Source organism: Gambusia affinis, linkage group LG03 (assembly GCF_019740435.1).
Source record: "Gambusia affinis linkage group LG03, SWU_Gaff_1.0, whole genome shotgun sequence".
NCBI classification, from domain to species: Eukaryota; Metazoa; Chordata; class Actinopteri; order Cyprinodontiformes; family Poeciliidae; genus Gambusia; species Gambusia affinis.
In genome coordinates this window covers 15,822,952-15,848,060 of record NC_057870.1, presented here as the reverse complement: position 1 = coordinate 15,848,060, position 25,109 = coordinate 15,822,952, and the positions used below count along the sequence as shown (strand labels likewise).

Sequence of the window (25,109 nt, the reverse complement as noted above, 5' to 3'; positions counted from 1 at the left end):
ATTTTCTTTGTTCTGTTTTGTTTAAAATAGGGCTGCATTGTGATGCAGTTGGTAGCAAATGTCGCCTTGCAGCAAGAAGGCCCTGAATTTCAATCGTGGTCTGAGTCCTCCCTGTGGTTGTGTGGGTTCTCTAGCGTCCTCCTGTAGTCCAAATTCATGAAGGTTGAGCTCTCCAAATTGTCCTTATGTGTGTGTGTGTGTGCGTGTGTGTGTGTGGGTGGTTGTTTGTCCGTTGCGTCTCTGTGATGGATAAGGACCTGACCAGGGCGTATCGTCGCCCACTGACTGCCGACTCTGCAAGGATCAGTAGGTATAGCAGATGGATAGTTTAAATACATTTTCTAAATTCTGCTCATTGTTTACTTACAAGAGAATAGGATCATTATTTTAAGCATTAGCAATATTATTTATTGTGATCATAACATTAGTTATAATAACATAAGCAACGTCTACCAGCAGGCTTCTTATAATTTGCCACATTTTTGTCAACTTACAAACAACTTGCATAAAGTAAAGGATAATTGTGAATGATTTTCATATTGCTTTACAAATATGTGGATTTGTCTCGTGTCAAACTGCAAACATAACTCCATGCCCTCTCTTCCATAAAGAACAGATTTGTAAAACGCACTGAAGACAGTGGTTGTAAAGTGACAAAATGTGGAAGTTCATAGAGTTGTCCAAACGTTTTAGTCATGAAGAGTGAACTGAACCAAACTGGGATCGGAACCACAAAGAATGGAACTGGGTGCAATGCAAAACCTTACAAAAATTGCCTACAACTACTTTAACATTATATGAGATTTTAACATATTTATATTTACTCTGCATACTTTACAAAGGACTAAATTATCAATCAAAATAAAGTGAGTAGTTCTGATTAAACTCATTGGGAGCAACTGGGAGCAGGTTTGGGATGAAGTGGGTTTTGTTTTTCTAGATTAATAACATACAAGAGACTGAAAAGTCTAAGTCCATAAAAATATTTTATTTCAAACAAAGAAAAACAGCTTGGTTTAGGTTTGTTTAAAAAAATATTGACAAACTGTTTTAGGAGGAAAAAAAAAAATCAATTGAGTTCAAGATTGAAGAATTTTATTTTTTAAATACCACAGAATGGATGAATTCACAAGTTTGACTAATGATACATGAAATCATTTTAAAATAGTTATTTATAAAAAGAAAGAATACCTGAGAGGATTCTAACACACAAAACAAACTAAACGCGTTCACAATAATATTGCAAACAGCCCGAGGAAGAGCTTTTAAAATGTTTTGGATCGGAGATAAGTAAGGATGTATTAAACCAGAGCTTTTATCACAATCAACTGTATTGTTTTAACCTCTTAAATGACACATAAACAAGGAAGTGTTTGATTTTTGTGAACATTTTACAGGACAGAAATAAATAGCCATAAGTAATTATGGGTAATGGCAAGGCAAAAATATTTTTAATGTATTTATAATTCACAGAAGCTTCATAAAAAATGTTTAAATTGCAAAAGTGTTTTTATACACAGGTTTTTCATTTCAGATGACGGTCGTTTGTCAGATTAAAAGTATATTTTGAAAATAACCTTACAGGCATTAAGCATAGTTTTCATTAAGCCCACTTTTCTGTATTAAAAATATTTTTTATTGGTTTAAGTAATTTTATAATCCTATTTGTTAAGTGACAATCATCATAGCTAAGAGAAATAGAGACTTAAACCAGCAGTCCGTGAAACATTCGGCTGTAAATGATCCTAACGGAGTCTTGACCGAGTGCAATTACGTATTTGATCCACTAAGAATCTAACAAGGGGAAATTGGCTTAAGAATTAAAAGAAATGAGATACCAATCTTTTCATTCCTTGTAGTTCTCTCTTTGAAATATTGAAATATCTGGCAAAAAAAAAGAAGTAATTAATATACTCGCCTGCTAATTCTAGTGAAAGCATTTCAGCAGGAAATAAATTAATCAGTTCAAAAATGCTGACATTTAGTGAGGCATGATGGTTTGGACAGACGCCCCCTTTCGAGTAAACGCACCACAGCTGGTGTCACTAATAAATATTCATGAATCACAAACACTGGAGTGAAGGCATTAAGCGGAGCTAACGGTTCAGTTCAGTGCTGTAGCTCAGCTAGGAGCGACACATTAGTGCAGAGTGACTGTACTGCTCTTCCTGCTTCACTAATCTCTTGCTACTGTATGTTTCAAACTATAGAAAACAGAAACTTTCCAAGATGGTGGACAGTTTTTCCAGGTTTGCTGCTTCTTCACATCTATTTATAATGCCCAGGTGGAATCGCGGCACTGATTATTGTTAAATAGCTATATGCACAAAAACACATTCAGGTAATATGTCAGTCAGGGCGTTTCTGTAGGGGACTCAGGACAGATACAACACAGAGACATACTAAAAAAATACAAGGTATTTGCTGGTGGGTCAATATTGGAAATGGAGAAAAGATATTTTGCAAACATTTTGAGCATTTGTATCGCAAAAAGAGAAAAGGGGAACAAATCCTCCCAGTGAGAAAATTACTTTTGCCCAAGAGCTAAAATCACAGTTTGTCCTGTGTGCAGTAAAAACAAGGCACTTCTCCACGTCGGCTGCTGAGATGACAGAGGTTGGCAGTGATCTCTGCTGCATTACAGGTTCCACCTACAACTGGCCTGGTGATTGTCTACAAACTCCTGCTGATTCAACTACAAATCAGCAGCCACCAATGTCAGGTTGAAGTCAAATAAGTTGTTTTTTGCAACATCAACAACAACAACAACAAAAAAAGGATTAAAAAAAAAGCATGAGGCAGCACCACCATCCAGATGTAAACCAGCGGCATCACAGGTCCTGTTCTGCTGCACACTGCTGCAGGTACCACTCGTACAGTTTAGCCTATAAAGTAAAAAAGTAATGACAGTTTTACTTTTAGAATAGAATTAAAAACAAGCAAAGTTAACCAAAATATATCACAATTTCTTGAGACAACAAAACGAGAGCACACTAAAACCGAGTGTCTCATGCTCAGTCAGTCAAAGCTCAAATGAAAGAGACGAATTGTCAACATATTTAAATGATTATGTGGTCTGAGCAGTGCTGACATGAGGAGGTAAGGTTCTCCACGGTCTTGCGGCGCCCACAGTGAATGCTCCATCACCGCCACAGCTTATCTTTGATCTCAGAACATCAAGGAGAAACTGGTGCTCTTGGAGGTGTGTGGATATAGAGGAGATCCCATAGATAAGACCATTTAAAAGGAGTTATGTGTTCATGCTTCTTTGTACCGAGCACAGGTCAAGCTGCAGCGTTCTGAACTATCTGTAAAGGCAGCAGGGATGATTTATCTAGCCCAATAAAGAATTACAATAGTCCTGGCGAGAAGGCATAAAAGCATGAATGACCTTCTAAAAGTTCTTAAAAGAGAAGTAAAGCTTTGCCGTTGCAGTCAATCGTGGCTGGAAAAAGCTAGATATAGGCCTGTCACGATAGCAAATTTTGCTGAGCGATTAATTGTCTCAAAAACTATTGCGATAGACGATAATATTGTTTGAAGACCTTTGTACACTGATTTAATGGAAATGACATAATAATGCATGAGATTTAACTGACAAAAATAGAGACACTTTATTTTCAAAAAACAAACACTGGAGCTGATAAACAAAATAACCAAAAACAAAAATAAAATGGATTCTCAGTCTCCATTAACAAAAACATTTACTTGAATAAAAACACCACCAAAGTGGAAATAAATACTGGTTTCAACCAAAAGAGTGCAGATTATGAAGTATGTATATTAGATTGCCCTTCAGTAATCATTAGATTTAAATAGAGAAGATGGGCACATCGACTACCTGATGCAATAGTTCACACTATCAATCAATCAATCAAATTTTATTTGTATAGCACATTTCAGCAGCAAGGCATTTCAAAATGTTTTACATATTGTTTTTGATGTCCAATGAAAAAAACTTGATCAATTTATTAAAAAAGATGACAGAAAAACCCAATGAATTAGTTTTTACACTTCATAGAACTTCTAGAATAAGAATAGACAAACAGTTATCCATTATTTATTAATCATTACAGAATATGTGACTCACACTGTGGTAGTATAGTAAACAACAACCCTTCAGTTAATATTTCCATCTCCAATCAGTGACCTTTGTAACAGAAAATATATGAAGTCAGCGGAAGTGACGTAAAGGTCCACTCTGGAACGGCGCTAGCGTCGTAAGTAGCAAGTTTAGTTTTTTAACGGTCAGTTTTAACGCCGTAAGTTTACTTACGGAATCGTTAAACGGTTTCAGAAAGCCTTTTATTGTCTCACGCCAGTTTTCTATGATTTATATTCAAGACTGTTTAAAATGAGTCATTTTGTTAACAGTCAATTGGTGCTTCAGTGGAAGGAACATTAACGAGTTAAACTTTTCAGATCATTAATCGCATGTATTTGCGCAATAATGCTGACGGTCCTGAAATATATATTTCAAAGTAGGTTTTTCTTTATCAGGTTATCATTTAATAAATTATAGGTTATATCACTATGACTGCAGGGTCTATGCACCTTTTCGCTGCTTGAAGACAAACCACATAGATCATTTCATTTCTTTTTTTCATTTTGGGAAATCATTGTTAATCTCATCTGCTTTATTCCCTTAAATCAGCGCGATCAAAGTGTCGGATAATAGTAGATTAGATTAGATTCTTTCTCAAACTGGGATCCCCGGACCATAGTTTGGTACAGCTAGCTTACCAAAGGATTGTGTTAAATAGGGTGACCAGAGTTGGGTTTCTGAAAAGGAAACCCTCCTGAAAAGGAGGACACTTCTTTTTTTGTTGGCGGGGGGAGGGGGGGGGGGTATCGATTTCTTTGCCATACAAAGAAACCTGGAATGGAGTAGTGGAACGGAGTGGCAATGTAATCACAATGCACTGTAAGCTATGTAATGTGTTTTGAGGCAGTTGTAATAATGGATAATTGGGTTAAGACAATTTATACCACGGCAGATACAGAAAACTACAAATGAAGCAATTCAATTCATATAAAAATCTATTGTCAATCTCTTTATGTTAAATACATTTTTCAAAAATATGACATTATACAAATATTTAGTCATTATTTCATCTATAGTTTGAGTCATGCAGAACTGATATGATCCTTTCCATAGCAACGATCAGAAGCAAGACCTTGCACCAGAGCTCCAGTGAGGTCATTGATGACCTTATAGGAGGTCAATGAGACTTTGAATGCATGTAACTCAGTTCATCATCAGTCAGGATCGAAACAGTTCAGTGAAACGCAGCTTCGTGTCCAGTGGCGGCTGGCCAGTAGGGGGCGCATGGGCGCCGCCCCCTTTAAATTGTTTAGATCGGCGGTTTTCAAAGTGTGAGGCGCGCCTCCCCTGGGGGGCGCCAGAGCACTTTAGGGGAGGCGCGGTGCGAGGGAAAAAGTAAACCGGAAAAGCTATCTGCTTGCTGTCTACTGATGTGAGAGAAACGTCTTTTACGCACACGATCAACTCTGTGGATTTAGGAAAAAGTTGGTACTGTGGGTGCGCGTGTGGCGGGGATCAGTGGAAATGTTTCCCCCTTAGATGATGTTTTGGCCAGTGATGTCAGTAACGTTTCTGACGTCGGACCACTTTTTTCCGTAACGAGTAATCTAACGCGTTGCTATTTCAAATCCAGTAGTCAGACTACAGTTACTTATCAAAATCATTTTTGCGTTACTATCTTCTTTTGTTATTTAATCGTATTTCCTCTACTCGTCTTGTCGAGTGACCGACGTCTCTATGCAACAGAAATGTAAACAATGGAGGAGATCGCATTTTGTTGGTGGAAAAACTGGAACTATTTTCAGTTTCTGTCGCCAAGTCCGATTATTATAAGCGGCTTTGGGCTTCATCTTTTAAAAGTCGCTTGCAAATTTAATGAGTTGCTGGTTGCGCCCTTTTGGGCTCGTTTTTGAACGTGAAGTTGCTCATTTGGGCTTGGAAATAAGCAGAGACTCAATAAATCCCAGAATTTGTCCGTCATTAAGGTAGTTTTAGTCAGTCTCTCCCTGTTCATCATTTCCCGGATGATCCGTCCCGCTGTTTTTTTGTTAATGTCAAGTTAATATATTACCTCTCAATGACGTCGAGCTTAGCAAAACAGCCGCAGCCTAGTTGGCAATGATTATAATGGCAAGTTAGCACCGTTATAATTATTAATATTACGGTAAGTGTCGCAGCCATCTGAGCTGTTGAACTGCAGGAGGAGCTCTGTGGGCTGCGACATCAAACTCAGGGGCGTAACGCAGAATGACAACAGTGGACCACACAAATTACTAATGTTTTTTATTTTTGTACTGTTTTTTGTACAATCTCCTCTTCAGTTCAACCTTATCAGTGGAGACACATTGTTGATGTTACCATTATAAAATAACTTCCAATTAAGTATTAGCAAAGATCAATGTGATCTTCACAGGAGGCAGAGCGTTGTTGTTAGCAGCTGCTGAAAGTAACTAAAAAGTTACTTTTAGTGTAACTTAGTTACTTTCCAAGTCAAGTAATCAGTAATCTAACTAAGTTACTTTTTCAAGGAGTAATCAGTAGTCCGATTAAAGTTACTTTTTCAAAGTAACTATGCCATCACTGGTTTTGGCCAGAGCGGGGGCTGAAGGCGGAGTTTTTACAACTCCACCTCCGCGCAGCAGGCATTGGGCTCCTTGGAGGGGGGCTCACCCTTTCATACTTTGAAAACCCCTGGTTTAGATAATAAATGATTTCTGAACTGCAAAATACTTAGAAATGTATTTATTCATACTGTGTGTCCAATAGACATGTTAGAATTTATTAAAATAGTAAATACATAATTCTATTTAATTGCTCACATCGTGCACACTTCCTATCCTATGTGCAGGGCGCCGGTCTAATGAGTGTGTATGTAGGCGCATCAACTTTTGGCAACCAGGTGATCTGAGGCTGACTTTTAATTGGTTATTTAAGGTTTTCCACAGGGCGCAGCGCTCTGCGTCCCGGACACACCCATTCTGTTGTGTCATTACTGGTAGAGTGTCAGTACTGGCAAATTTTTTTTAAAAACATTGTGTGATTGGACAATCCCCGATTCGACTCATTAGCGCAGCTGCAGTTCGTTAGGTCCATTCACGTTTACGTTTGCAGAGTGGAGTAGTTTCGAAATGAGAGAAAATTCTGTTTTATCTTTACAAAAAATGATTTTACAAAGCGTTCACTTGAAGAAAAAAAACAGGATCGTCCCAATTTACAAATTCAGCAGCAGGCAAGTGATCGTGGATGATCCTACACGCGGACTTTTTCCAGCTCTTCTTATGACAAGCGGAGTTGGCTAGCTAGATGTGATGTAATCAATGCCTTTTACTGCTTTCCGTGTTTGCTATTTCAAAGTTCTGGCACGGAGGCAATGTGGACAACAACTGGGGTAAGAGACTTAAAACATCTTTCAGAAAAATGCAAACGGCACGAAAACAGCCGCAGCCACCTAGACAATGCAATGAAGCTAAGTTTTTGGGGGAAACTTAGCATTGCTCAACAGCTAGATGAAGGCTACAGGATTGCTGTTAGAAGGCACAATGAAGAGGTGACAAAAAATCGGCACATCCTTTCTAGAATAATAGACTGTGTTAAGTTGTCAATGGAGAAAAGACTAGTCACAGAGATGACTGACTTTAACAAGAATGTAATTGAGAAATTTGCAGGGCAGAAGGAAAGGAGGGCAAAATTCATGTTCAAATAGTGCTATTTTTTAAGATTTGTTTTGTTTGTTTTTCATTTGTTTGTTTGTGTGCGCCCCCCTCAGTTTTTTTTAGCACCAGCCGCCACTGTTCGTGTCAGACAAAGATTTGTAGTATTTCAGAGATGCCTTATCCCTTAATTTTTCCAGTCGGTTGGGGACTTGGTTACCTGGTCACAACAGGTATGAAAAAACTGTTTGACCATTACCTGCCAGGAAAGGACTTGGACCAGAGTGCCTCTCAGGATGAGAGCACTTCCATTGGGAACAAACCTTCAACGGTTCCCAAAGAGCAAACTGACCCGGCTGGGTTAGTTTGCCTTGAAGAGGAGCCAGTTGTCTTTGAAGACACTGAGATTAATTTAACGGAAATTTCACAAGGCAGTACTGAGGATAAGAGCACTTCCATTGGGAACAAACTTTCAACGGTTCCCAAAGAGCAAACTGACCGGGCTGGGTTAGTTTGCCTTGAAGAGGAGCCAGTTGTCTTTGAAGACACTGAGATTAATTTAACGGAGATTTCACAAGGCAGTACTGAGGATAAGAGCACTTCCATTGGGAACGAACTTTCAACGGTTCCCCAAGAGCAAACTGACCCAGCCGGGTCCGTCAACCAGAAAGTGGACTGTGAAGCCTCAGCTCTGGATTTGACTAAGACATCGTCTCTCGACGCTACTCGGGATGTGAGTTCAGTCTTTGGGAACGATTTGCCCATTGTTCTCAAAGAAAAAACTGACCCGGCTGGGAAAGTTTTTTCTGGGACTGAACTCACAGAGAAACCTCTGATGCTCGACACCACATTTTCCAGCACCTCTGACTTGAAAAGTTCCTCGGACGAGGAATTCATTTCAGAGGGACGAACGGTTTACAATGAAAACAGAGTCCGTGATCTGTCTATGAACCCATTGTTAAAGCGTAGGGTTATTGTAGATCCTGAATTAAACTGCACCCCAGAAGGGGAAGCTGGTTTGACAGACAGGAACAGCAATGAAACCCCAGCTAACGATGGTTTGTTCACGTTTCCCAAAGACAAAACTACCCCGGACGGGGTAGTTGTCTCTCAGGATGAAAGAAAAGTCTTTGGAAACCAGTACTGCACTGTTCCTCAACAACAAACTGACCCGGATGGGAAAGTTGTACATGAGGAACATAGCAGGATGAGACAGACAGAGGGCGACATCTGTAGATTTGTAAACAGATTCAACAACAGCTGGATGAGTGCCGGTTTTCAGAGTGTTCTCAACCTGAGCGTCACCAGACGGTGTCTGGCTCAGAACACCTGTTCAAAGAGGCTTCGTCTATCCCGAACTGTGCCACTTTGATCCACACTGCTGTCCACCGACCAGGATATTTCTTTTCCCCAGCAGAAATCTCCCCAGTTTTGATGGAACTGAGGGAGAGAGAACCGTCACCAGACGTGGGAAAACAATATCAAATATCTTGTTTACTGGAGTCGGTTCTAGTCTGGTTTGACTCGTACGGTGGCAACACAGACCGGGAAATGTACTGCGAAAACACCTGTACCGGATGTGGAACATCGTTCTTACAGCTCCTGAATAACGGCCCTATCGTTGTGCTTCCGACCTCACCATCGCTCACCGACACCGTTTCTCTTTTTAACAACTGGATAGATATGTGGCACCAGCCTTATTGTTGCAGCTGCAGGTCCGGGCTAACCCGGAGAAACATCCTCAGTAACAACAACGTGATTGTCCTGTTTCTGCCACAGTGGGTCAAAAGAACATACCCAGTGATCCCCAATCCAGTCATGGAGGTTCCAGGAGAAAGTGAAACTGAGTTGTACAGTCTGTCGTCCGTCATTTGTGGTGATGCTGAGTCAGCTCACTTCTACAGCTACTTGATTCGCGGACAACAGACTGTAAAGGTGGTCAATGAATATGTCCTCACTCCAGGTAAAGCCTGCAGAGAGGACATGTATGAAAGGGGATTTCTGTACATTTACGAGAAGCAAACGAATGCAGAGAGACCCGACAATGACCACCTGAACACAACCAGTGTGACGGTTTCTCCTGGCCCTCCTCTCCAAAATGAAGAAGACAGTTCTGGAGAGGAGCCAGAACCTCTAAATGTTGAAGAAGAGAATAGCCCAGAAGTTACAACAAGCGGCCATTTTGAGGAAGGAGAAATGAGAGAGAGTGAGTCAGAAGATTGGGATCCTGAAATTTACAGCACAGTAGTAGAAGAAACTTTCTGGGCGGATTGTATGCCAGTGTTATTGTTTTTGTTGAGTTTTGCTGGGCATTATTTCCTTTTCTTGTTTGTTACTGGGCTGGCAATTACACATTTTTCTGTCTTTCCATTGCTATTTTCTGTTTTCGTGATTATATATTTGGATTTTGAATAGAAGCATTGGCAACTTTTAAATAAATTTAAATAGTTTGCAGGTTTCTCTCCGGGCGCTCCGGCTTCCTGCCATAGTCCTAAAAAATGATTAATTGGTCTCTCTAAATTCTCTTTAGGTGCGAATAAAAAATACATTTTGTAATTAAACTTTATAAATAGTTTGCAGGTTTCTCTCCGGGTGCTCCGGCTTCCTGCCACAGTCTAAAAAGATTTAGTGCGCTTTATAGTGAATGCAAATTGGCAATTTTATAATATCAATACTATATGTATATTGATATCATAGATCTATCTCTCTCTCTCTATATATATATATATATAAATAGATATATATAGACGTCTATATATATCTATCTATAGATAGATATATATAGATGTTTATACATATATAGATATATCTATATCAATATGGATATATATATATATCTATTTATAAATATATAAATATATGTACGTATGTATATATACATATATATATATACATACATACATACACATAGGCTTGTCACGATAGCAAATGTTGCTGAGTGATTAATTGTCTTAAAAACTATTGCGATAGACGATAATATTGTTTGAAGACCTTTGTACACTGATTTAATGGAAATGACATAATGCATGCGATTTCCTGCCAAAGATAGATACACTTTATTTTCAAAAGAACACTTAACACTGAAACTGATAAAATAAACAAAACAAACAAAAACAAAAATAAAATGGATTCCCAGTCTCCATTAACAAAAATGTACTTGAATAAAAACACCAAAGTGTAAATGAATACTGCATTCAACCAAAAGAGTGCAGATTATGAAGTCTGTATTGCCCTTCAGTAAACATTAGATTTAAATAGAGAAGATAGGCACATCTGACTACCTGATGCAATAGTTCACACTACACATCAGTTCACACTTACATTTTCCCCTTATGACAATCTTAGAACATTGATCGTTCTAAGATTGTCGCTTGTAGTCATCTTGTAGTGTGTGGTGTGTTGTAACACACCACACGGCCACAACAACTATGTTTTGGCCGCTCCGATCTAAATCAGGGTTTTCACCACTGGGATCGTTAACGCAGCCTGTTGGATGTGACAGGTAGCCAATCAGAAAGCGAGGATTCTCCGCTGTGTTTTCTGAGGGGAAATTACAGAGGGGAATCCCAAACAGCTGACACAGCGCAACCCGAAGTCCAGCGGACATTGGAGATATGTGGAAACAATATTAATGTTTATAAAACATTTCGTGCAAAGAATACTGTAGGAGCCATATATACATTTTTGGAATTGATAAGCATCTGTAATTGAATCGTTGTTAAGCTTATGACGTGGTGCCTTTTGATTGGTTTTCGAATAATAGGTTTATGAAAGAAAAAAGCACTTGCTCTTGTAGAAGTTTGGCACCTTAGGAGAAACACAGTCTTTTGACCGTCACTTTATTTGTTTTGAATCTGTTTGTTATTTTTATTTTTTTTAAGTTCAGTAAAGACCTAGAAAATACCGTCGGATTCAAGACTTCCTTTTTTAAGAAGAAAGTGTCGCGTTCGAAAGAGCTTTAAAGGGCTAGACTAGTGAGGCTTGCCGCACTTACAAATACAGAAATGACGAGGGGAGTAGCTGGAGCGAAATTGCTACGACCCGGTACGTGACATAAATAGGTAATAATGATTTTCATTCAGTCAGGACGTTATGCTGACACTAGAGCCACATGCATTGCAGGTAGATTGTATTGATTAATCCTTACTACAACGCATTAATTAATGCTCCAATGCATTAATTAATGCGTTGTAGTACTGTCTACAATGCATTAATTAGTTAACTGGACTAACTAACTGAAATTAGTTAGTCCAGTTAACTAATTTTAAGTTCAGTTAAAATTAGTTAACTGGACTTGTAGTCATTATTTTGTGCCCATTGTTGGACACCACACGGCACCTAAAATTTCTGTCGGCTAAAGTGCGGTCTCAGGTTTTGAAACAATCGACCGACAGCTCTAAGATGGTGTAGTGTGCGCTGGACATTACACTAAGGGAATGAGGAAGGGAGGGTCAGTGGAGAGCACCGGAGTTGAGCCTTTTTTCATTCAGTGTCATCAACAGAAAGAGAAAAGGGCTGGAAGAGACGATAATGGCGATAATTAAAATGACGTCGATAGTTTTAATTTATCGTATGATTAATTGATTTATCGTTTATCGTGACAGGCCTAGCTAGATAGTATTTATATGTTCAACTTAAGATAATCGTCCAGGCTTCTTCTCACTGCGGGGAAACTTTGAGCAGCTAAAAAGACATGAACCAAACAATCTCGTCTAATATGTAGAGAGAGATCTTTGCACAATTTCTCTAGATCCTCCAGAGTCATGAAGCCTTTCCTGTGCTCTCTTCTCTGCAGCTCACCACAGTCTTATAACAGGATTTAGATCAGATGACAAAGATGAGTAAAAAAAAACAACTTGATTTCATGTCAGGTGAAGCGTTTCTGTATGGATTTGACTAAATGTTTTGGGTCATTATTGCGGTGAACAAGCCAATTTTGACCTACTATCGGTTAAAAAGCGGAGACTACGAGAATGGCAGATTATTGAACAAGAAGTCAGTCTAACCTTTTTAGTTTTGACAATATCATGGATATAATCCATGTACTCCATCATCTTCCTCTTCTCCTTCTTCGTCAGAGTCTTGTTTCTTCGGCTGAGGGTGAAGGACAAAGAACCATCAGAACCATAATCCAAAGCGTAAAATGTCTGCATGTGTCTGAGACACTGGCTGAATGCTCATTTCATCCCTTTATACATTTTGGACAAAAGGAAAGAAATCAATATGAATAGAAGCTTATTCTAATAATTTACTGTCATTATGGGTTTTTTTCAAGCTAAGGTTTAAAAGTTTTTATTTTTGATACTTTAAAATATTACATTTAACATTATTAAAGAAAACAGGAGAGAGTTGAGTATTTTTTTAAAGTACAATATTCATTCTGCTCCAGATGAAAACACAAAGAAGAGTTTTACTTTTTTTACCCAATAATTTTGTGAAAGTTTGAAATAAATAAAACTCGAAGTGCAGGGAGTTTGTTTAATTTTATTTTTATTTTTTGTAAATGTAGGTGCTTCTAAATCCATATTTTAGTATATAAGCTACATATCCCACTGGGCTCAATGTTAGGCTACACATTTTAGTTATGGCTCAATATTTTATGCATTTGTTTTTATCATGCCTTCAATTTGGTTTTAATGTATTTTTCAGTTTGACAAGCTGTTTGACAATTTACGTGTAATAATCAACATTGTCAATATTTAATTTCTGTGATTGTTGTCTGCATGCTTGTAACCCTGCGTTTAACATTTGTTACATTTGAGTGTACAGTGTTTTATCAAACAAATCCGATTCATTAACTGTGGAGAATGCAAGATATTAATATTAATTTTCCTGTCTAATGTTCCAGTTATACATATTTTATCGAGGTGTGTTAAACGATGCCTTTACACACTTACCCAGCAAAATATTTTGCTAGGAAAAGCAGGAGGTAGCAAAAAGCCCCAAAAGAGATTACAAAAACTACTTGTTTGTCCTCCGGTATCCATTCCCATAAATACATCACTATCCCCTGGGAGAGACAGATACACAGAATATTTTATTATAACGTTTTCACATCAGTTTTTGCTCCCTTTGAAAGATTTCCTGTACTTACTGTGAAGACCATAACGGTCTGAGTCGGCCCTTCGCCCAGCAGGTCGTGCAGCTGCTCCTTGGAGAAGGTGCTTACAATAAAACTAAGGATGAAGAGGAACGGCAGGAAAAAGCCCAAAGCCAAACACAGAACTGAGTGAAGACCAACGCTCCTGTTGGAAGCCACATCGGCCCTGTGTGCAGAGTGATAAAATCTGACTTAAAACATTTAATGCAGCTAAATAGTTTGATTTTACATCCATTTTATACACATTTGCTTTATCAAAGTAAAAGAAAAACAGCACTCAATTTAACCTGTCCTGTGCCAGTTTGTTGCTGATGGTCGAACAAATGAGGTCCGAGTCTTTCTCCAGCTGATCTAAAGTCTTCTGGACAGCCTGGTTGATGGTCTTCTCAATCGTTTGACAAACGCTGTCAATCTGGTTCACACACCTGCTTGGCTAAAAGACGCAAAGATGAAAGAAGAAAATGAATTCAAAAAAAGATTCTAAAGTAAAAGCATCTCAGTAGAATTCTGCAACAAATCCAGAGGGCATTTTGACAGACAGCCCTGTGCAAGAAGCTGCAAGTGAGGCTACTCAGCAAAAACAAGAACACTGCAAACCAAGGGAGACAAACCAACCACGCAGTGCAGACCTCAGGGACAGTAGATCACAAGTAGCTGCTGCAATAAGTTTGGGTATGAGACACAAATCTTAACCCCGCAGTCCTAAAAGCTCCCCTGCATGAGCTTTCTACCCTGTGCGCAGTCCCATCAGGGGTGCACTGACCCTGTGTGTGCTGCTCTCCCAAGTTTTCTTTTTCATGTTTTTGGGAACTGACAGGACACCCCACGGCTTTTCCATTGTCCAACCGTGACATCTGCCTCTCTGCAGGAGGGTTAAACCGAAGCTGATAAAATCTATGACACAAAACGCCCTTTGCATCTAAAGCTCATCAACTCCAATCAAACACCATTAAGGAATTTGAAGGAAAACTACAGGTATTTATTATGTTCAAACCTATCATGAAACAGCTTCAAAGCCTAAGCGAGGAAAGGTCAGCTCAACAAGATGTAGACTGTGCATTCATCATGCGTAAAAGGAACAGACTTTCATTGAATTTACACAAAATGAAAAGAAAATACTAGTTTTAAATTACAGTTACACTCAAATTATTAAGCATATTTATTTTTAGTTAAAAAACAAAAAACAACACTGTCTTCACCTCTTCCTGTTCCGACAAAAGGACATTAAATTTGTTAGCAGCTTTTAAGTTTCTCCTTAAAAGCTACTTTTAAGGAGTAGCTTTTAAGCACTCCTTAAAAGCTTAAAAGCTACTCCTTAAGTGTCTCCTTAAAAGCTGCTTTTAAGGAGACAATTAAAAGTAGTGTCTTCTAGGTTTAATATTCTTCACACTATTGTGCAGTTATAGAAGCAGTATAAGGAAACCAATACATCACCACAAACCTAGAGACACCTCTGTCTAGAATATACTCTTATTTTTAAAAATGGATCTTGACACCAAAATAATTAAATCCAAACAGGAACACTGAATTTTACCTTCTGTGGGTTGGGGATGTATATTGTCGGCATCTCAAAACCACATTTGTTGAGGCCTGGACGGCGGCACAGCTCCTGGACAATCTGCATCATTACTCTCTGTGGGAAAAACAAATATTTATAAGCTAATGCTTTTTCTGGGTAAAAATTAAAACAGCATTTATGAATAATAAGCTGACCTGTCTGTCCGTCTCCTTCCCGGCTTCGTCTGCTTTGCTGAGATAAAACAACAGCTTGTCTCCACATTTGTCGCTCAGCTTCTCCACGATGTTGAGCGTCCGTTTGCACAGCGCCTGACCCATCGGGTCAAAGAAGACGAAAATAAGGTCCGCCTGTTCTCCTGAGCAACAACATTAGATGCATAAATATCTGCGGAGCAACTCTGATGATGCTGAAAACATAAACCCTTAAGTATTTACCCAACCAGGTGATGGCACTGTTGACATCAAATGGGTAGATCATGTCCCCGTCCACCAGACCAGGAGTGTCCACGAACGTCACCAGGCTGAATTTCTTCTGCTTTGAGGTGGAGATCTCAGCAGACAGGTAGTCCATCACACCTGTAAAATAAAAAAAAAATAAAAAAAGAAAGACAGATGTTGAGTGATTCTGACCAACAAAGCTGAGTCACTGCAGGATTCTGCTGTATCTGATGTACGCAGTGTGGTCAATACTTGGAGACCGGAGGGAGCTCGGTGGTACTGGGATCGTAAAGTCTTTGTTGTCCTTGCAGGTTTGCAATTCCACAAACTTTGTCTTTTAGAGGCTCAGTAAAAAAAAAAATAAAAGCTGTCCTGACTCATGAATCTTTTGAATGTTGCTGATGTCTCACTGTCCCCTCTGTGGTAAAGGTCTGTCGTCACTGTTACACACAACAGCTCTTCAACTGGCAGCTTTAGTGTGGGCCGTAGGACGTAAAGCTAGCCAGTGAAGAACGACTGTGAAGCAACGCACTGCGAGGTTATCGTAACGCATCACAGCTACCACCGTCCACACAGACAGAACAGGATCCATAGTCAGAGGATTTACATGATTGGGGTGAATGTCGGGTTTATTTAGGGCTTTTAATGATTCATTTGAACCACTTGTTTTCCAGAATACAATGATTTTTTTTTAAATTTCCACTTTAACTGGCGTTTAAATTATAATTTATCACGGATTTTCTTTAATCCAGACATGGATTGGCTAAAGTGTACATACATCCTCAAATTCATGCAGATTATTTGGTAACACTAATATTTTGTTACATTTCCTTCAGGGTGTTGAACTTTGACCACACAATGTTCTTCATCATCAATAAACTTTCAGTCCAATTCTGGTTGAATATTTGACCAGTCCTCCTATCGCTTTTGGTAGAACTAATTTAAATTGTATGAGTTTCTAACATCATCCCTATTAGGGAGCCACCATATTTAAATGAGCAGGAACATTTCTACTAAGAAGAACGCTCTGAAACACCAGCAAAGATTACTCCAGAAACTTGTTAATGGCCTTGTTCACTCTTGTTTTTTAAAAGTAAAGGTAATTTTATTTATATAGCACATTTTCAGCAACAAGGCAACACCAAGTGCTATTAACTGTAACTAAAATAACTACATTTAAATGTGTCGTTAAAACCCAAATGAACGTTATGGTAGTCATCATAAAACATTCACGCCCATAGCAGACAGGTACATTTCAGAGCAGAGCTGTTGAGCCCACCGGTCCGTTCTCTCTCTCTCGTTTTCTCTCTTTCTCTCTCTCTCTCTCTCTCTGCACACACTCCCACTGAAACGGAGCGCAGGCCTGGGATGACACTGAGGTTGTTTTATACGAAGAGGCAGGTGTCAACACCCGACACAAATCACACCCTTGTGCTGCAGCGAGCAGGACCACTGCTGCTGCTGCTGCTGCTGTGCCACATTAGCATTCCCTTATCAACACCATATCAATACAACTGGCTCCGAGAACAAAACCTTTGAGGTCCACACTGTGCAAACAGGCAGTTATTAGAAAAGAAATGTTAATAAGCATGTGTGTAAATGCAATCAGACATAATTAAGTGCTGATAACCTGAACGGATGATTCCTAAAATATAAATGCTTGAATATGCTGAATGGAACTAAAAAAGATGATGCTTTAAGAAGAGAAACATTACACTTAGATTCAAATTAAAAGCCAGAAATGGGAACCAAGTGATTCCAATCAATATGAGCAGAGTTTCTTGACTGAATGCGAGAAAGCTTTGCAGCACATTCACAACACTTAACAAAAAAAAGAGGAAGTAACACTTCAAGACTGCTGCAAAGAAGCTTTTGCCAGATTAAACTCGTAAAACTAGTCTGGCTGCATATGGTTAAAATTAAATGAGCAGAGTCAAAATCTTCATTCTAGACAATAATGAAGCGTTTCCTGAGAAGAACACTGCAGAAAAGTCCAAACAACAAGTAGAGAGCACAGAGACAGACAGATTCTAGGTTAAAACATTCATCATTCAAATAAGAGTTTCTCCTAAAAGTGAATCAGCATCTCCTCCCGCATAAGGATATATGATGATCTTCTGATGAGTCATCCTCAGTCCCTGGGAAAGCTTAATAAAAGCCTGATGTGCCTCTTCCAGATGCAGAGAGGAAGTTCAGAAGATATAAATCCAGCTCTTTTGTCCAGCAGCAGCAGAGCGACTCCGGCCTGCAGAGCAGAGCTGTTGCTGCTCCAGCGTGGGGCTCCACCACCTCTAATGTCTGTGACATTTCTCAGCCGCCCCTCCTGACTACACTGCACTGCTGTCGACGGGGCGTGTGACTCATACGCCATAACATGAGTCCGCACCCAGTGAACCTTCTCGTTCTGCATACTCCCCTGTCAACATACGCGCGCCGCACCCCACCCCCCTTCAGCAGCACCAGCGCTCAGGCAGCAGGCACACCCAGCGTCTCTCCAGTGACTCCCCTGATGCACACGCTCTCACTTTTACATAAACCAGAGTCATTTCAGCTGGCACACATCTGATCCAAACACCACCTACTGTGTGTGAGACAAGGAGGGGGAACAGGAGGGATTTCTAACTTGACAACTACGATTTAAAACAGCAAAAATAAAAATGTCTGGAATCAAAACTTGGTTTTTGTATTTTGCGAGTAAAAAGCCAGACTTTAAAAAAAAAAAACTTTAACGGTGGTTTTTATGGCCGGGGTTCAATTGAGTAAAAAATTGACTTTTTTGAGATTGATATCAGGTTATAATGTTATTTCCTCATCAGAAACATACATGGAGTGTTGCTTCAATTCTTTCATGCATGTTAGAGAAATCTCCCATAGCAACCATTTGAAGCGACTAAAAGCTTGCTTCCACAAAGCTCCTCCTCAGTGCTGCAGTCTCAAGCCAAGTGTCCGCCTCACAGAGCACCCCTCCCCCACAACTACCCCACTCAACTCCTCCAGACTAGTGGCAGCAGCAATTAGCAAACACCTGGTGAACCTGCGAGTTTGCTGAGCTCATCATAAAACCTACTTCTCATTCCAAGAATGTTGTAAACAGCATAAGAAGGAGGCTTTGCTGTGCTGACGTGCTGAAGGCGTAGCCCCTACTGTAGGTAACAGTAGGGGCTTCTTAAAGAGACAGATGCCCAATTTAAAGGTGTCAAATTACAAAGAGGTAACATATGCTTGGAAAAATACAGAATCCAACCCAGACGGTGGAAGATTTGTGGCGCTGCGGACCCGTTTGTCTTCCAAAGGCAGACTACACCCATAAAGAAACTTCCAAATTAGGAAGAGATTTTCAGAAAAAAAATCTAGTGAACTCTAGAAATGATTAAAATTGAGTCGCCACTGTGTGTTTCAGCAGGACAATGATCTAAAACATGGTCACATCAACACATAACCAGAAAACCAATTAACCTTATTTGATGATCATGTCAGTCCGGTGAACTGAGCTCAAGAAAAGAGAGTGGAGGAGATAACCCAGGATGGTGGGCAATCTAATGGTCAAAAATTGTTTGTATGGCCCATCACTGTAAAATATTACAGCAAGAATATTGAATAAAAGATTATTGTATTTAGCCTTTTTACAGATCTTTATCAGGGTTAGGAAAGATGTGGGTGACACCTTAGCATTATTGTGACAATATGACTCCTTGACAATTATATATTGTCATTATATTTCAAATATGTTGCCTGTATACACGATTGGACCAAAATGGAGTGAGACAAGCAGCCAAATCTTAAAGAAAAACTTTGTAAGACCTTTAGAAATCCTTATAAAGACCATTAAATTAGATTACATGAAGTAAATTATAAAGAGAGGAGTTGTGGTTTTATCCAATGGGGAGGAAATAGAAATCTCTCAGGGTTCCATAGAGAGGATTTCTAGGGATGTGAAAAAAAATTACAGGCCACAAGAGGTTAATTTTAAATAGAAAAAATAAATGTTTGACACACATTTAGCTTAAGAGTAAATAATCCACCAGCCTTGCAGTGGAAATCATTTTAACACGTTTCCTTTTATTTTTTACGTGATTGAAAAGCAACTGCGTTCAACTAAAAAGGGCAATCCATTGTATTTCTATGATTATACTGGCTACAAAAGTGGCACTATTTTAATTAGCTTCCATTTAACATGCTAATAAGACAGCAGGCTAAAATTCTGATGCAAAACTTCATCACCTTATGAGAAAAATAAACATGTACAACACTGTTTTATTCCCAGAGACATTCCAAGGAAACACCTGCACTGAGTAAGATACAAAATGGCAACCATTTGTTTTCCCGGAGCAATAATATTTGTATATAAATTATACAAAAATAGTTAGAAAATGTCCTTCATATTCTGAGTTATGAGTTTCAATTTTAAAAAAAGCCAAATCTTACCTTTGAACTCAAGGATAGGTCGAAAATGAGGATACAGATGTAATGTTGCATTTCCCTGTGAAAGAGTTAAAAATGCAACATGAGAGGGACAAATCTCTACAGCAGAGTCTGTTTTAGTTTTAGTCATGTGATTTGGGGATTAGGACCAGCTTGCATGCTGCAGCTGAATATCCTTGGTTTGGCCACTCTGCAGTCCTGACTGTAAATATTTTATTCATCCTCATCACTCTGACCAAAGCGGGTTATGAACAGTTAAAGTGTGAGAGAGGAGTGAGAGGCAGGCAGCTCCCAAACCTGTTTAAGTGCTGCAAAAATGACTCAGGGCGCGCAACAGAGTGCATCACAGAGGCCGAATGCATAATGAGGAATTAACATAGAAAAAAATAGGATGCATAAGAGATGTTTTTAATTGTCTGCTATTAAGGCATTGAGTGGCTTTACTGTTAAAGTTTTCCATCAACATCCATAAATCCTAAAAACCAAGAGCTTGTGTTCTGTTTGCATGTCTCCATGTCGATCTTACCGTCAGTGACTCTCTCTTGCGACCACTAGTGATGAAGGTAAAGCCCTGAGTTTCAATGGCCACACCGGTTTTCTGAATGTGCTCTTCAACATACCTGCAGAGACAGAATCGGGCCAGAAATTAGAATAAAAATGTTTATAGGATTCAATGGTGTCGAGCATGCAAACGCCACAGATCTGAAACTTTGTCAAAACATTTAGATACTTCAAGCAAGGCTTTTTAAAACGCTGTAGTCACAAATTTAGATCTGGTCAATCAACCTTTTATCACCCAGTTGATGTCTTAAGGCCTTCAAGAAATCAATGCTTTATAAACCCTGATATGTGGTTAAGATCACAAATTCACTGTTCACATAAAAGAGTGTTCTGTAATTTTAATGATCTTACTTTAAAAATCCAGACATAGCTTATTATGTCTAATTAATTCATGACTGTTCTAAATTATAAAGACTAATTAATGTGTGAAACTTTGAAAAGTTTATTCTTTGAGACAAATCACATGTTGTAGCCTTGAGTTTACACAAGGTGGTAGAAAAGAAAGCTGTTAATTAAATGATTTCTCATTTCTTATCTGATGAGAAGGAGCCAAATGCTTCCTGAATTCCTGATTCAAACTCAGTTTGATTCGTCTTCTGATTCAGGGTCAGGTCGGGGACGTAGCTAACCCAGAAAGCCAGAAGAACTCTGACTCAGAGGAAAGAACCGAGCGCGCTCACTTGAAATCACTTGAACACCATGTCTCAAACGCTGAAGTTTGAGACATTTTGAGCTAAAACGTTAGCTCAAAATGTGGGGTTAGAATCAGAATAACAAACTGACTGTCTCCTTATCTTAAAGTTTATTTTGAAATCACTTGTTAACTGATTTAAGCAGGTTAACACGCTGCAGAATTGCTCTCACAGCTGATTATTTTCCACTGAGCCCATGAAACCAAACATTTTTAACATAGTGGGCATTCTGGTGCTAATAAATCACGCTCTATTAGCTGTGTTTAACTCCTGTTTTGCAGCACTGCTGATCGCAGATCAGCTGATTAGGCTGGTGAAATGGTGAAACACCATTGAATAACACAGCATCAAAAATACGTACACTGAACACAATAAACAGTTAGCTGTAGAAATTACAACTATCACTTTGTTCCTCTGACAGTCTAAAATAAAAAAAATATATATACTCACTTTATAATAAACCAACACTGAAAAAAATGTTATATTATATTTGTTTGTTGATGAATTTCCATTACACACAATTATGGACTTGCTGCCTATTCATTTTCTGCCTATGAATTAATTTCATTAGGGCGCCTGTGTAAAAGGTCAGCAAGTGCTGGGCTAAATAGTCCAAAACAAGAAAAAAATAAATCACCCACTGTTAAACACGAACAAACAATTTTAAAACCATTAACTGATACCTGCTAGCATTCAGTAATGCAGCTCTTACAATCCAGGGGGAATGTCGTTCTGGGAGAGGATGACGTTCACATGGACGTCACTTGACCAAAATGCTTGTATATTTATTTTTGCAAATCCTGAGCTTAATGCAGATTACTACATTAAATTGCAACATAGTAAACATGACATCAGTTTACAAAAAAAAAAAAAAAAAAAAAAGATTTCCCATACCATCAGATATCCTCAAAAGTGGGAACAATCACAGATAAACTAGTGGATTAGTGTCCACTGAATCTAAAACAAACGTCATCCAATTTAAGGAGCTTAGATTAAGTTTTAGAGCTGGTATGGCTCCGTCTCATTTGGCACCTGAAAGAAAACAAAAAACTCTCCACCTAAATTCAAGAGTTTTCTCTGTTTAATATACATTTCTGCAAGTATGAATAAATGTATTTTTAAATGTATGCCACTTGCTGCTTAAAATGTATTTCAATAGATGTTTTATCTTTAAAAAAAAACAAGCATGGTTTAAGATGGGACAAACTGTTGGAAGTTCCTCTGCAACATATTCTCCACCCGTTTAGTACAGAGGTGCCATGTGTGTATACCACACTTCTGTAATATTCATGATGCACAGACTACTAAACTCTCTCTACAGATGAAGCAGAGTTTAAAAACCAGACAAATGCAGTGAATTTTAATAAAAGAGATGTCCTACCAGTTAATGAAGGAGCTCTTCCCTGCAGAGTGATTTCCCATTATCATCACGATAATCTTCTTTCTCGGAGGAAGGAGCCGGACTCCGAGGCTGCTGGCAATTTTCACCAGACCTGCAAACACACAATGTAACCAAATACTAATCAATTGTATTCAGGCTAAATAGAAACGTATTTAATAAAATAAAATAGCTAGGTGCACTCTTTAGACATTGCCATGCGAGTTTTGCACATGCAAATGGAAATTTGCGTTCAAGGACGCACACAAATGTTGAAATCAAAATGTGAAAATCACTGAGAAGGAACAGAAATACTTTAGAAAACCTTTACCGAGTAGTTTGTTTGTTTTTTTAAATGTCATCTTTACACCACAAAACGTATGTATGGCTTATTAAAGAATAACTACGACTCAACTGTTTGACTAAACAAATTCTCTTTTTTTAAAGGAAACTGTTTTTTATCTAATTTTCTTTTCTGTTTTATAGTTCTACATGGTCTTTGTCCAAAGTACTTGTCTACTTTGCATCTGGTATTTTCCAGGTATTTCACTAATTCCTTAGGGTAAAAACCTGTAAGAAGCATCTTCTGGCTACAACTGTAGACCAGCAGCTGGGAGCGTTCAAAGTCTTACTGGTAAAATTGAGACTTCTAGAGCAAAGCTTTTAGGTAAGTCTTTCTTTATTTAACATACGGATGTTTCACAATCATATGTCCATAGCAACCACAGGTTGAGCATGATGTGACAAAACCCACTTCTGGTCTTCAAACACCCATTGATACGATGTTGATGCTGCATCAAAAACATTATTTTAAAATAGTTCATATTTCAGAAATGAAATGTGAAATCAGAAAGACTCTGTGGGTTTCCTCCTCTGGCCACCAGACTGTTGGACTGAACTGAAGCAGCCAGATTGTTTGCTCTGGGAAAGTTTATCTGTGTAAAATCTAATCTAAAGGAGAGGAAAAGCTGCTCTCTGGGGACTGCAGCTCTTCAAGTTCAACATGTCTTATTGAATCTGTCTCTTCTTGCTCAGTTTGCAGGGCCTATAATTATTGTTACTAAGGAAAGATCTATGAGGAGTCTGCAGTCACACACATGGTTACCAAATAACAGTGGTGGTGTGAGGGCAATCGCTCTTTACAACAGCAGTTACATTTGTTTGAAGTGGAAGTAACCGGGTTTAGTTTTAAGAAGACATTGGCAGTGAGTGCACAGATAGAGACGCTGCCTGCCAAGAGAGGGACGGGTCTGGTTCAGGTGTCATGTTCGTCACCCTGACAGCAGCTGCTGCTGACAGACCGCCGCGAAATATCTGCTACCCCACAAATCACCGTAAAAACCCCTCTGCTGTTCAACATTTAACAACACACTCTTGTCTGATTGTCTGTGCTTTAACGCTGCTGTAATCCGGGTGGCCGCTGGGTATTTACCGTTCTCGCTGTCCACATACAGACTGTGGCATTCCTTCAGGATCCTCTCGCTCGGGGTGGTGATCGCAGACTCCAGGGGGTTCGCCACATACCGGGGCTTTCTGCCCGACATGATCAAACTAAGAAGACACACGGAAACCGTGGACCTCCTTGCAGGTTCCAGAGGGGGAAAGGTTTCAGGGTTGCACATTCGCACTGTGCTACTGTGAGGAAGAAGCGCCCTCCAGTGGTGAAATGCGGTTACCGTCAACGACACCTGCGCCTCAAGCATTCACTTGTGATAGTGGAGTAACTGACTTAAAAACACTTATCTAGTGTTGATAATCGGTCCGTTTTTTTGGAGAGGAATTGCAGACATATGACAACTTTCTATCTCTATTGTTTTTGCTTGCATTTATGCTAGCAACCACATAATATAGTCTAGCAAAGAAAAAGACTATCCTAACTATAACTCCACTTTTAAATGATAATAAGTGTTTAATCCTAAATTTATGGTTTAAGACAATTGAAAAGGAACTCAGAAAAAGTTTTCAATATGATAAGTCCTCTCAAGTCTAAGTTAAGTGTGAAACAACTCAAATAAAAAGCTACCTAATCTGTGAGAACTATTTTGGAAACTCGCACGCAAACATTTTGTAACAACTCCCTCCAAGGGTCGAGATTTAGCAACAATCCACCCTTGTGACAGCCAGCCCCATTCCCTCCCAATGCAAGCCTTGGTTAGTCATTAATATTAATTTCACTCTTCCGTGAAACTATAGTATCTTGTGTAGGAGATGCAGAAATAAAACATTGGATGTCATTGAGAAGTTCTGCAGCTGTTTTAATTTAACCATACACACAGCATTTAATGAAAAGTTGTCTTTCTGCAAA

The 25,109-nt window shown here is 39.0% G+C and overlaps 1 protein-coding gene across 1 annotated transcript; it reads right to left on the bottom strand.

Annotated features, from left to right (window-relative positions):
• Positions 1-1,078: 1,078 nt before the first annotated feature.
• si:dkey-98f17.5 (uncharacterized protein LOC569123 homolog) lies at positions 1,079-24,438 on the bottom strand. Its single transcript, XM_044111414.1, has 12 exons — positions 24,237-24,438; positions 22,808-22,919; positions 20,700-20,793; positions 20,177-20,231; positions 15,749-15,889; positions 15,509-15,669; positions 15,330-15,428; positions 14,083-14,228; positions 13,790-13,961; positions 13,593-13,705; positions 12,702-12,789; positions 1,079-2,885 (listed from the first exon to the last, which is right to left on the bottom strand). The coding sequence occupies exons 1-12, from the start codon at positions 24,424-24,426 to the stop codon at positions 2,832-2,834; spliced, it is 1,425 nt and encodes a 474-aa protein (XP_043967349.1). The 5' UTR covers positions 24,427-24,438; the 3' UTR covers positions 1,079-2,831.
• Positions 24,439-25,109: the final 671 nt, after the last annotated feature.

Excerpts from the sequence above, each read along its gene's own strand:
- si:dkey-98f17.5 (XM_044111414.1), bottom strand. The coding sequence starts at position 24,426 with ATGTGCAACCCTGAAACCTTTCCCCCTCTGGAACCTGCAAGGAGGTCC. Across the intron at positions 15,890-20,176 it reads ACCTATCCTTGAGTTCAAAG|GTGTGATGGACTACCTGTCT; the intron begins GTAAGATTTGGC and ends TTTATTTTACAG. Across the intron at positions 13,706-13,789 it reads AGACCGTTATGGTCTTCACA|GGGATAGTGATGTATTTATG; the intron begins GTAAGTACAGGA and ends TGTCTCTCCCAG.